Raw genomic sequence first — 11,415 nt, 5'->3', positions numbered from 1 at the left:
GCTGGAGTCGGTTTATCAGCCACTAGAGGGGATAGTGCACTGCCCTGAGCAAAGGGCGTCACATTTATTTGAAAACCTAAACATCAGTGGGAGTCTGTCAGTGGAGATGGGGCGTCTCTTTCCCAAAGCTCCACTGTAGCTCACCCAGGAATTATTGGGCCGGAGGCAAGAAGCGCTAGGGGAGACTCTCTGGCCTCGAAATTTTTTTTAGAAAGTTTAGTTTTGGCTCTAATCTTCAAAGCAATTCGTGCTCCAGCAATATGAGACCGAATTTCAATCTCTCTCAACCTTCGCAACAGCTGGGCTCCTTTGGGGCAATGCAGATCACCACACCCAGGACACAAGAACTGGGGGGCAAAACATGCTGGGCTGAGGGGAACCAGCTGACAAATGAACGGCCAGAGGGGACTGAGTGAATCCAGAGTGTGAGCATCTCCAGGACATGCTTTCAAACCTTCCTCTGTGAAAAGGCCTTTACACCATTAAGAATGATACTTGGAACACTGACCCCTTTCTATCCAATAAATCCCAGCTCTGACCCCCCTTCCATCCCCAAACCCCAACACTGACTCCAGTGTGAGCCAATAAACTCCAGAATCTTGTGACATCTACCACTGAGCTTTTTGCAGCACTAAAAATTGACCACTTTTTCCTTTCTGTTGCTGCTCCAGAACAGTATTTTGCCACTCATCCCATGGCTCCTTCAGAGCCTCTCATGAAGTACCTAGGCCAAAGCCTTGTTGAAAGTTCAAATAAATGATGTCCACTTCTTCTCCTTTATCCACTATTTTATTGACACACTCAAAGAATTCTAACAGGTTAGTGAGGCACAGTTTCCCTTCTTGGAGGCCGTGCTGGTTAGACCGTAGCATATATCACTATCTTCTAGATGTGTGGGAATTCTATTTTTGTTTATTGTTTCAACCAGATTTATCAGATACAGAGAGGTAGGGCTCACTGGTCTGGAATTCCCGGGATCATCCCTAACGGCTTTGGTAAAATCACTTGCAAAAGACATACATAAAAGAGAGTCTTTCGCCATCACACTCTGCATTGATGTAGGGATTTCTAGCTGAGGAGCTCAAAAGCTCTTTACAAATACTTATGGATCAGGGATAGTCAATAGGCAGACCATGGGCTAAATCTGGCCCGCCAGAGACTTTTGAATGGATCGCACAATCTTTTTACTTATTATTATCATTAGTTTTTGTATTATTTTTTCTGTAGTCTGGCCCCTGACTGTATCTTGACCAAAAAATTTGGACCTTGCCAAAAAATAATTGATTACCCCTGTCATGGATGAATCCTCACTAGCTCAGATGGACAGGGATCGGGGAAGTCAGTGGAAGGGCTGCGGAGAGAACACAGGAGTCCTGGCTGCCAGGCTCCTGGCCTAATCACAAAGATGCTGCCTAGGCTATCATATTAAAAAATAAAAGCTTTTTCTGGAAAGCGGTTCATGTTTATAGTGAGGATTTCCTCATGTCTGTCTGAGAGCAGAGGGAACGAATACCATTCCCTGCCTGTGTCCACTCTACAATATTTTGTCTAGCCTCAATGCTCTCATTATAACTGCACATGAGTGACGGGAGTGCTTTCAAAACTGGAACTGCCAGGATGTATCATACCTGGGGTTCATCTAGCCCAGTGTCTGGTCTCTGAAACTGGCTGGCACCAGATGCTGCAGAGAAACCCCATATGTGGGATAATCTACCCCTATGAATGTCTCATCCTAACTCTTAATAGCTAGAGATCATCTTACATGCTGAAACATGAGGTTTAATATCCTTTCCAAATCTATTTCTTTATCATTTATCATCATGTGAATCTTGTTATCCACATAAACAACCAGTCCTTCTTTGAATCTGGCTAAGTTCTCAACTTCAACAGCATCCTGTGGCAGGGAGTTCCACAGTTCAATTACACATTGCAGGGAGGAGTCCTGAGAAATCCGTGGAGGGCTGGAACCCAATTTTGCAAAAGGACAAAGATGGACATGCAGGTGGCAAAAAACGGTGAGGGAACAGTTGGAAAAGGCGACTAGGCATAAAAATCAGGAATTTGATGGGTTTCCAAAAAAATCCTCTGAGCTTAAAGGTCTCTAGTTTTATTCTATGACTCTCTAAATACAGAAAGAGGCTCTCAGTCTTTGGCAGCCTGATGGTTAGGGCTTTGGCTCAGGAAGCCAGCAATTGTGGGTTTGAAACTCATGGAAACTGTTCCTTTCTTCCCATAATTACTTTCCTGTCTTTTAGCCCCTTTCTGATCCATAACAGCACCTCGCCTTTCACCCTGTGGTTAACAAAATTACTTAGCAGTCTTCTGTCATCTTAGTGAGATTAGACCCCCAAAGTAGAGTCTCTCATTTCACTCTCCTTTTTAATAACAAAACTCCAGAGGAGTCAGCAAAAGGAGACATTTTGTTTAAGTGTCATCAGATTTGCGGAAGATGAGGGTTGTACAATGGTCACCCAAGAGACACTGAAATCTCATCCATTTGGGATACACAGAACAAGACAGGGCCAACACACTGTTAGGACCAGTCCTGCATTGGATGGAGAGGCAATGGACAGCAGTACATGTAAGTGATGTAAACCAGGGACTGTCATTTACTGTGTCTGTGTAGCACCAGGCATGACAGGGCCCTGATCTCGGTCACTGCGTGTCTGTGTAGCACCAGGCATGGCAGGGCTCTGATCTCAGTCACTGCGTGTCTGTGCAGCGCCCGGCACGACGGGGCCTGACCTCAGTCACTGCGTGTCTGTGCAGCGCCCGGCGTGATGGGACCCAGATCTCTGTTTACCTCCATGTGCCATGACTGAATCCTGATGCAAGACAGGACGGGATCTCCAGCATGTCCATGAGGTCTCCTGGTGGTCTCCATACAGGGTCCCCTAGCTCAGGGGGGCAGAGAGAGGTCCCAGTGTTGCCCTGGCTCCTGGGGGCCCCCTATAGGGGCCGTGTCTGGAGATGGAATTTGGTGATCCCCATATGGCGGGGTGGTCCCCAGCTCAGGTGGGCCCTGGGAGTCTCAATACAGGGCCCCCTGGCTCAGGTAGGTCCCAGCACAGCCGCCTTAGCTGAGATGCGTTCTCTGATGTTTGCTGAAAGCTGAGCTCCAGCAGAAGCTCTTGCCGCACTGGCCGCACTGGTAGGGGCGCTCACCGGTGTGGGTGTTCTGGTGCTCCAGCAAGTTGGCGCTCTGGCGGAAGCTCTTGCCGCATTGGGGGCAGCGGTAGGGGCGCTCGCCGGTGTGGGTGCGCCGGTGCTTGATGAGGTGGGAGTTCTGGCAGAAGCTTTTGCCGCACTGTGGGCAGGTATAGGGGCGTTCCCCAGTGTGGGTGCGCTGGTGCTGAATCAAGTTGGAGCTCTGCCGGAAGCCTTTGCCACACTCAGTGCAGCGGTAGGGCCGCTCGCCGGTGTGGGTGATCTGGTGTTTGGCCAGGTAGGAACCTAGGGCAAAGCTCTTGCCGCAGATGCCGCAGCGATGCAGCTTCTGGCCAGCGTGCGTGCGCCGGTGCTCCGCCAGATTGGAGCTCTGGCTGAAGATCTTGCCACACTCGGGGCACTTGTAGGGTTTTTCGCCCGTGTGAGTCACCTGGTGCCGCAGTAGCTTGGAGCTCTGGCCAAAACTCTTGCCGCACTCGGGGCACTTGTAAGGTTTCTCAGCCATCCGGCAGCTGCGCCGGTGCTCAGCCAGCCGGCAGCTCCACATGAAGCTCATGCCACACTGCGGGCAGCGGAAAGGCTGCTCCCGCTGGTGGTGTCGCAGGCCAGCACTCTGGGCATAGCCCTTGCCGCACTCAGAGCACTTGAAAGGCTTCTCCTCCCCATCGGCGCTGTGCCGGCTGCGCCTGTGCCGAGCCAACTTGGCGCTCTCCAGGAAGCACTCCCCACAGTCGGAGCAGGTGAAGGCCTCGTCGCCAGCGTGGGTGCGCTGGTGCACCAGCAGCGTGGCATTCTGGTGGAACGCCTCCCCGCACTCGGAGCACCGGTAAGGCTTCTCGGCACCGTGCTGGCTGGCCCGGTGAGCAGCCAGGGCGGCGCTCCAGCCAAAGCCCTCCCCACACTCCCCGCAGCGGTAGGGGCCTTGGCCACCGGTGTGGGTGCGCTGGTGCTTGGCCAGGTCCGAGCTGACCACAAAGCTGCGTCCACACTCCAGGCAGTGGTATGGCTTTTCGCCGGTGTGGGTTCGGCGGTGGGTCACTAGCGTCGACTTGCGGCCGAAGCTGCGCCCGCAGTCGTCACAGCGGTAGGGCCGCTCCCCAGTGTGGGTACGCTGGTGGTGCACCAGTGTGGAGCTCTGGCTGAAGCGGGCACCGCACTGGTGGCAGCGAAAAGGCTTCTCGCCGGTGTGGATGCGCTGGTGCTCCAGCAGGGTGGAGCCGCGACTGAACTTCTTCCCGCACTCAGGACAGCTGTGGGGCTTTTCACCAGCATGGGATTTCTGGTGCTCCAGCAGCGATGAGCTCCAGGTGAAGGCCTTGCCACACTGGTGGCAGCGGTAGGGACGCTCCCCGGTGTGGACCCGCTGGTGTTTGATCAGGTTGGAGCTTTGAGCAAACCCCTTGCCACACTCGGAGCAGCGGAATGGCTTATCCTCTGCACCGCAGGCCAGCTCACCCGTGCCTGCGCCACTCCATCTACCCTGTGGCCTCTCAGAGCTCCCACAGGAATCATCCCCTTCGGAGCGGGCTGAGAATGGCCCTTCTGGCTCCCCATCATCATCCTCCTGCTCCTGCACATCGCCAGCCTCCTCATCCTCACTCAGGGCCCCATCATCTGTTAGAAGGAAAAGAGAGAGGAATCCAGACACACATTAGACATGCTAAGGGGAAGAGTTTTGTGGGGAAGAAGGGCCCTGCACTGGGAGTCACAGATGTCAAGGCAAGAACAGCCCGTTGTGCCCATCCAGCCCAGCCTCCTGTTTAACCCGTGCCAGAGCATCTCCCCCAGCAATTCCTGCCTGTGGCCCAGTAACACCTGGCTCAACTAGAGTGGAGCTTGGAGGAAGAGGCATCTAGAGCTGGTCGGGAATTGTCCGTCAGAATTTTTTTTCTGACAGAAAATACAGTTTCTGCAAAATTAAATACAATTTTCTGTTACGAAAATTGACATGAAAGCTCCAGCTCGGCAGCTCTTTGAAGCTTGTCTGGTGGGCAGGTGCAGATCCAGGGTTCCCAGGGCTTGTCAGCTCACTGGTGTACAATTAGCCGTAGAACTCATTGCTGCCAGCTGTAATGGAGGCTGAAAGCTTAGCAGGACTCAGAGGAGGACTGGCTGTCTATGTGGATAACAGGAACATCCAGAACTACTTAATGCTAACAGAACATGGAAAGGGTACAGACCCTCTTGCTTCAGGACTTGAGCCAATCTATCTATTAGAGACCAAGATGGGACATCACATGGGGGCAGATTAACCTTCCCCTGCAGCATCTGGTGCAGGCCACTGTCAGAAACAGGGTGCTGATCTGGTCTGGCAATTCCCTATGGTCCTGCTCTCACTGCTAGAATTTCTCACCTGTCAGGACAACTCTCAGCTCCTCCCGTTCATCTGAGTCGGCATCACACAGCTCCTCCCCTCGCTCCATCCATGAGAACTCAGCTGAGTGCCCCATCGGGAAGCTTGTGTATGGGAAAAGAAGACAGGAGACAACCATTAGCATGGGTGAGAAACTGGATCCCAGATCAACACGGGTCCCCACAGGAGACCCGGCACCCAGGAGGGAGCTGCAGGCTGACAAAGTTGTGATATTTTTATTGTAAGCCATAAATCCACGCCAGCTCAGGCCATGGAACCACTGTCACAGGGCAGTGCCTCTTTAAAAAGAGATGGGTCTCGGCCCCACCCAACTCTCCTGGGGGTGGGAGGAGGAAGGGGTTGAAGAAGGCCATGTGACCCAGTCAGGCCTCTAGAGTAGATAAGGAAGAAGCCTGGGAGTTGAAGCAGGAAGTCATGGGAGTGGGGATTATTGGAGGGGCTGCAATCAGTGAGAAGGTTCTTGTGGGAGACCATAAGCACCAGAGGAGAAGAGACTCCAGGTCGGTATGGGAGACTCAAGGCAGAAGGCCTGGGAGTGGCTGGATGAAGAGTTGGGAAGGATGGCTATATAAACCTTAAAATATGTCAACTTCAGACCTGGACTTCCAGGGCTTCCTTTTGTAGCATTTTATGACAACAAACCAGCCCAATATGGGCATTGCTGGCTACGAAAAAACCTCTGGGAAATTACTGAGGAAAGGGAAACTGTGGCTGCAAGGTCACCCCATGCCTCAAAGGGGTGCTGTGGAGGCAAAGGCCGTTACACACCCCTACAACGCAGCCTGATCCTTTATTATTATTGTGATTTGTGTTATAGTAGCACACAGCCCCTGCCTGGAAGCGCTCACAGTCAAAACAGACAAAGAACAGGACGACAAACTTGGCACAGAATAGGGAAGAGATTTGCCCAAGGTCACTCAGCAAGCCAGTTTTAGAGCTGGGAATGAACCAAGGTGTCCTATGTCCCAGTCCAGGGCGCTAGCCACTAGATCACAGTGATTCTCAGTGCTGCACCTGGATTGATACAAATGGATGCTCTACCCTGTGCTGGGCCCCAGTCGTTTTGAATCAAAGGTCTGCACAAGTATACAGCTCAGATCACATGATCAGGGCCCACACATCTAGATTAGAGCCTTTCCTCTATGACTCAGGCTTTAGTTACACTGGGGATTAAGCCCCAATTCCAGCCCTGGTGCAAATCTCTCATGTAAACAGGAGAACAAGTTGTTTCCATAAACCACCAAGATTTGCATCAGTTTAACTCTGCTTCTGAGGAGGCTCCATCCGGGCAAATAGAAGCCCTCTGTCTACATGGGATGGGGGGCAGACTGTCCCATAGAGCACTGAATAGCAAGTGCCTTACGATGAGCATTTGATCCCCGAGCTGGGAAGCTGCTTTGGCCTGGCCCTAAAGTTAAAGATGACTGATGAGACTATGGCTCTTTAAATCCACAACCTGGACAAGGCAGTGCTAACCAGCCCCTTTGCACCAGCCGCACAGGGCACGATTCCCACGCAGCCTGTGGCGCTGGAACAACAAGGAACAAATTGCAGATATTGGGACGGGAAAAACAAACTGCTCGCTGCAGATAACTTGGCCCATAATTTTGCTAACGCAAAGAGTACAAAAATGATGAGTCAGACCCGCAAAATATTAGAGCATCTTAAAAGTGAGATTATTTTTGAAAAGCTACATTTTTTTAATTCTGTTTTTTTAACCTTTAGGATTTACCTTTTTACTCCTAACCACAAGGGCTGGAAATATCCTATTTCCCCCCAAACATAAAAGCTGAGATTCTTCCATAAATATATGTCCCCAGCTGCTTGGGCATTGAGGAAAAAAAAAAACAATTAAATATCATGAAGCTCCTAGGAAAAATTGCCAGAGCTGGCAACACTGTCAAGTTGTTTGATGCAAATAAATTGGCTGCACTACAGCACATAGGGACTGGATTGGCTCAGCACCATGGTCCATCTAGCCCAGTCCCTTCTCTCTCACAATGCCCAGCACCTGCAGAAGAAGGTGGAAGAAACCCCACAGTTTAATGATTAATACATTTTAAGGCCATCACAGCCCACTGTGCCTATCCAAGCCAGCCTCCTGGCTAATTCAGGCCAGAGAATCTCACCCAGCGATTCCTGCCTCTGACCCAATAACACCTGGCTGAGCTAGAGCCAAGCTTTGAGAAAGAGATGTTCGATCTCCCCTGATAGACTCCCAGTGACGGAGAATCCACTGTACGAGAGCTCTTCCAATAGTTAACTCCCCTCCCTGGTAAACACTAGCTCCTTATTCCCTGCCTCAATTAGTCTCCCTTCAACTCCCAGTGACTGGATCTGGCTCTGCCTTTGGCTGGAGGTTAAAGAGCCCTCTGCCCTCAGAAATCCCCTCCCCGTGTTGGTGCTTACGGACTGGGATCACAACACCTCTCAATCTTCTGTGGGATAAACCAAATACATTGAGCAACTTTAGTCTCTTCATAGGCGATAGATTTTCCAGACCTTGAACCGTTCTTGTGTCTCTTTTCTGAACATCTCTTGTGAAGTGTGGACGCAGTATCCAACAGTGGTCTCACCAATGCCATATTCAGAGGTACTTGATATTCCCCTGCTTACATATCCAAAGATCAAGTTTGCCCATTCAGCTACAGCGTTGCACTGGGATCTCCCATTTAGGAAGTTTTCACCAGTCCTTTCTAGAATCACTGCTTTCTAGGATACAGTTCCCCATCTCGAATGTGTGACCTACATTCTTGATTCCCAGCTGTGTAGCCATGCATTTGGCTAGGTTCCAACGCATATTGTTCAAATGAGCCCATTTTACCAAGCAACACAGGTCACTCTGTGTCCCCACCATTATCTACCATTCCCACCAATCCTTATGTCATCTATGCATTTTGCCAGCAGTGATTTTTATATTTTCTTTATGATTCATACTGCAATTATATTTTCAATTAGAAGATAATATCACCGAGGGACAAACACCTCCTCACCCTACTAACAATGGCGAGCACAAGCAGGTTTAGTAAAGATGCCCATATTAGGGGCCAGATGTCCAGCACCCACAATCAGAGGTGGATTTTCCATAAGTCAGTGGTTAAATTTCCTAGAGCACTAAGCATCCAACCGCTCCCACTGAGAACAGTTAACACAGAGTCCGCTTGGCCCTAGTGTTTTGCTTGCATGGCACCCATACTTTACTGTGTGCCTAGTGTGTCTGTTTAGACTAAGTTCTTCAGGGCTGGGACAGTCTCTCACAGTGTGTCTGAGCAGTGCCTAGTGTGACAGGGCCCCAATCTCAGTCACTGTGTGCCTGTGCAGCGCCTGGCGTAATGGGGCTCTGATCTCTGTCACTGGGTGTCTGAGCAGCACCCAGCACGATTGGGCCCCATACTTGGTCACTGTGCGCTTGTGCAATGCCTGGCATGACAGGGCCCGATCTCAGTGGAGCACTACACTATGCTGTAATACAAATATAAAACAACAAAAAGATTGGCTCTTGCCTCTAAAAGATATGCAAGTTACTCACAGATTATTCATATTTACAATTTATATAATAATAGTACCAAGAGACCCATAAGCCAGCACTGTCACTGCTAGCACTGCACAGACTTTGAATGACTGGTCCAATAAGGGCTTACTGTGTAACTACTAGACAAAACCATTCTCCCTATTTCATAGATGGTGTAAAGGAGTCCATGATTTGCGTGAGGTCACCCAGAAAGCATGGGGCAGAACCAAGCACTGAGAACCCAGGTCTCCAGAGTCCCATGCTTATGTCTTAACCACAAGACCACCCTGGCAGAGTAATAAGAATGTCACTTGCTTGGTCCTATAAGGGGCAAACAGGCCTTGAATTGGGCCATTACCTCTCCTCGCTGGGGTCCTCCAGTGGAAAGGGGCCATTGCTTTCAGTATCAACCAGAAAGTCAGTGTATGTCACAGACTCCACCTAGGACAGGAGAGACAAGGGAGTGTCAGACAGGGAGGGATTCACACTGGCTTGTGAGGGAGCCAAGATGTCCCACTGAGCCAACTCCTCAGAGATGGAAAGGGGTCAGCCCTAGCTCCAAGAGGCCCTCTGCTGGGAAAGGCCCACACACACTACAGGACCCTGTTCCACAGGAAAAGAGCACAAAAGTGGTCCAGCGTAAATATCACAATCACACGCACATACACACAGACTCTTTCTTCAATATGGAAGAAACATACACACATAAGCATACTGGGATAAGTTACACATACTGAGGTGTGGAGAAATCACACTTGCATGCACAGACACTCACACTGGAGTCTGGGGTACATCACACACGCATGTGCATGCATGTGCACACACACATACACACACAGGTCCCATGGTAAATCACACACACACATATTGGAGTCCTGGGAGTAAACGACACAGGCGTGCATGCACACACATAGACACACTGGGGTCTGGGGGTAAAACACAGATGAGCAGGCGCGCACACCCACACATGTCCCAGGAGTAAATCACACACACACACACACACACTGAAGTCTGGGGTAAACCACACAAGCACACATCCCAGGGTCAATCACACAAATACTGGGGTCCAGGAGGTCCATCACTCTCTTTCTCACACGCAGACAGCGGGGGGTGGGTCCATCATGTACATGTGTGTGCACACACATGCACTGGGGTCTAGGGTCAATCACACAAGCGCACACACACACACTGGAGTTCAGGGGTAAATCATGGTCTCTCTCACACTCACACTCACACACACACACACACTGGAGTCCTGGGGGCAAACCACGCTCTCATTCTCTCTCGCACACACTCACACCCCCAGGCCTGGCTTGGGGACATGCCCCGGTGGGGGTGGGGCGGGAGCACACGGGTTGTCCCCCCAGCACACACAGCCCTTCCGCAGGCACCAGCCCCGGGCAGCGCGACAGGCTCCAACCCTGCAGGCCGCACGGCCAAGCCAGTACCCGGCCCCTTTGTCCATCTGCGCCTGCCCCGCCGCTCGCGCTGACCTGAGGCGAGCCGGGCAGCGGCCTAGTCCCGCCGCACGCGCGAGCCTGGGGCGTTCTCCACCCAGCCAGCGAGCCTGGCCCGGGGCGCCCGGAGCCCGCGGTGACAGGCACGGTGTAAGAAACTGACTAGAAATAGAACAGATGGGGTGGGCTAGCCTGGCCTGGCCTGGCCTGGCCTGGCCTGGCCTAGCCAAGCCCCCCTCACCCAGCCCTCCCACTCAGACTGAGCCCTTGGTGCAGTCTGGGTCAGCAGCAGCTTCCCCTCTACAGCCCTGCACCCTGATCCCTCTGCACATGGCCCCCCCAGTGCAATCAAATCTGGGTGTCAGAGTCCTCCTGCCTCACCCTGCACATGGGCCCCTCCCTGATGCATTGAATCTAGTACTAAGGGCCTGGCATCTCTCCCCCCAGCACCCCGCTCCCCTCCTTCTCTGGTGTACTGAATCTGGGGGATGAGATGGATTGGACTCACCTTCTCCATATCCCCCCCTGTGCTCAGCGTCAAGGCCCTTTCCCCCACCACAGCTCGCGAGGGGTTAAAATCCAGACACAATGCTGAGAGGAAGGAAGGGGGCTGTGGGAGGGGGGAGGGAAGAGGCTCCTCCTTCCTGCTCATGCTATTGGTAGATCTCCGGATCCCAGCCCTAGCAAGAGCAGGCAGAGCGATTGATTTGCCTGCAAGCCTGTGTGCATTTGCTCCAATCCCCCTGCGGCCCTACCCAGGCTTCTTATCTTCACGTGCCCCACACATTTTGGGAGATCAGTGAGTCCCCTTCCACTCTGTAAGTCAGAACTCCTGGGTCACATTCCCAGCTCCGCCACTGATCTGCTGTGTGACCTTGGACAAGTCACTTCCCCTCTTTGTGCCT

The 11,415-nt window shown here is 51.8% G+C and overlaps 1 protein-coding gene across 3 annotated transcripts; it reads right to left on the bottom strand.

The window, feature by feature from the left end:
• On the bottom strand, positions 1-11,144 carry LOC137144765 (zinc finger protein 271-like). 3 transcript variants are annotated; one of them, XR_010917482.1, is made up of 6 exons: positions 11,019-11,053; positions 10,547-10,672; positions 9,412-9,494; positions 5,522-5,625; positions 2,746-4,782; positions 1-2,650 (listed from the first exon to the last, which is right to left on the bottom strand). XR_010917482.1 is itself a non-coding variant. In XM_067535243.1 (5 exons), exons 1-5 carry the CDS (start codon positions 11,025-11,027, stop codon positions 3,077-3,079), a joined length of 2,028 nt encoding a protein of 675 aa, XP_067391344.1. In that variant the 5' UTR covers positions 11,028-11,053; the 3' UTR covers positions 1-3,076. The 3 variants fall into 3 exon arrangements, 2 of the variants coding, with proteins under 2 accessions (XP_067391344.1, XP_067391345.1); XM_067535243.1 differs by having other exon boundaries at positions 1-4,782; XM_067535244.1 differs by lacking the exon at positions 10,547-10,672 and having other exon boundaries at positions 1-4,782; positions 11,019-11,144.
• Between the last annotated feature and the right edge of the window lie 271 nt (positions 11,145-11,415).

Source organism: Emydura macquarii, unplaced genomic scaffold, assembly GCF_026122565.2.
Source record: "Emydura macquarii macquarii isolate MOO-44397 ecotype Brisbane River unplaced genomic scaffold, CSIRO-AGI_Emac_v2 contig_3485, whole genome shotgun sequence".
Lineage (NCBI taxonomy): Eukaryota > Metazoa > Chordata > Testudines > Chelidae > Emydura > Emydura macquarii.
The sequence above is the reverse complement of the archived record's forward strand: the minus strand, read 5'-3'. Positions and strand labels throughout refer to the sequence as shown.

Coding starts and splice junctions, on each gene's coding strand:
- LOC137144765 (XM_067535243.1), bottom strand. Junction 5,626..9,411: donor GAGGACCCCAGCGAGGAGAG/GTAATGGCCCAA, acceptor CCCATACACAAG/CTTCCCGATGGGGCACTCAG. Junction 4,783..5,521: donor GCTGAGAGTTGTCCTGACAG/GTGAGAAATTCT, acceptor TCCTTCTAACAG/ATGATGGGGCCCTGAGTGAG.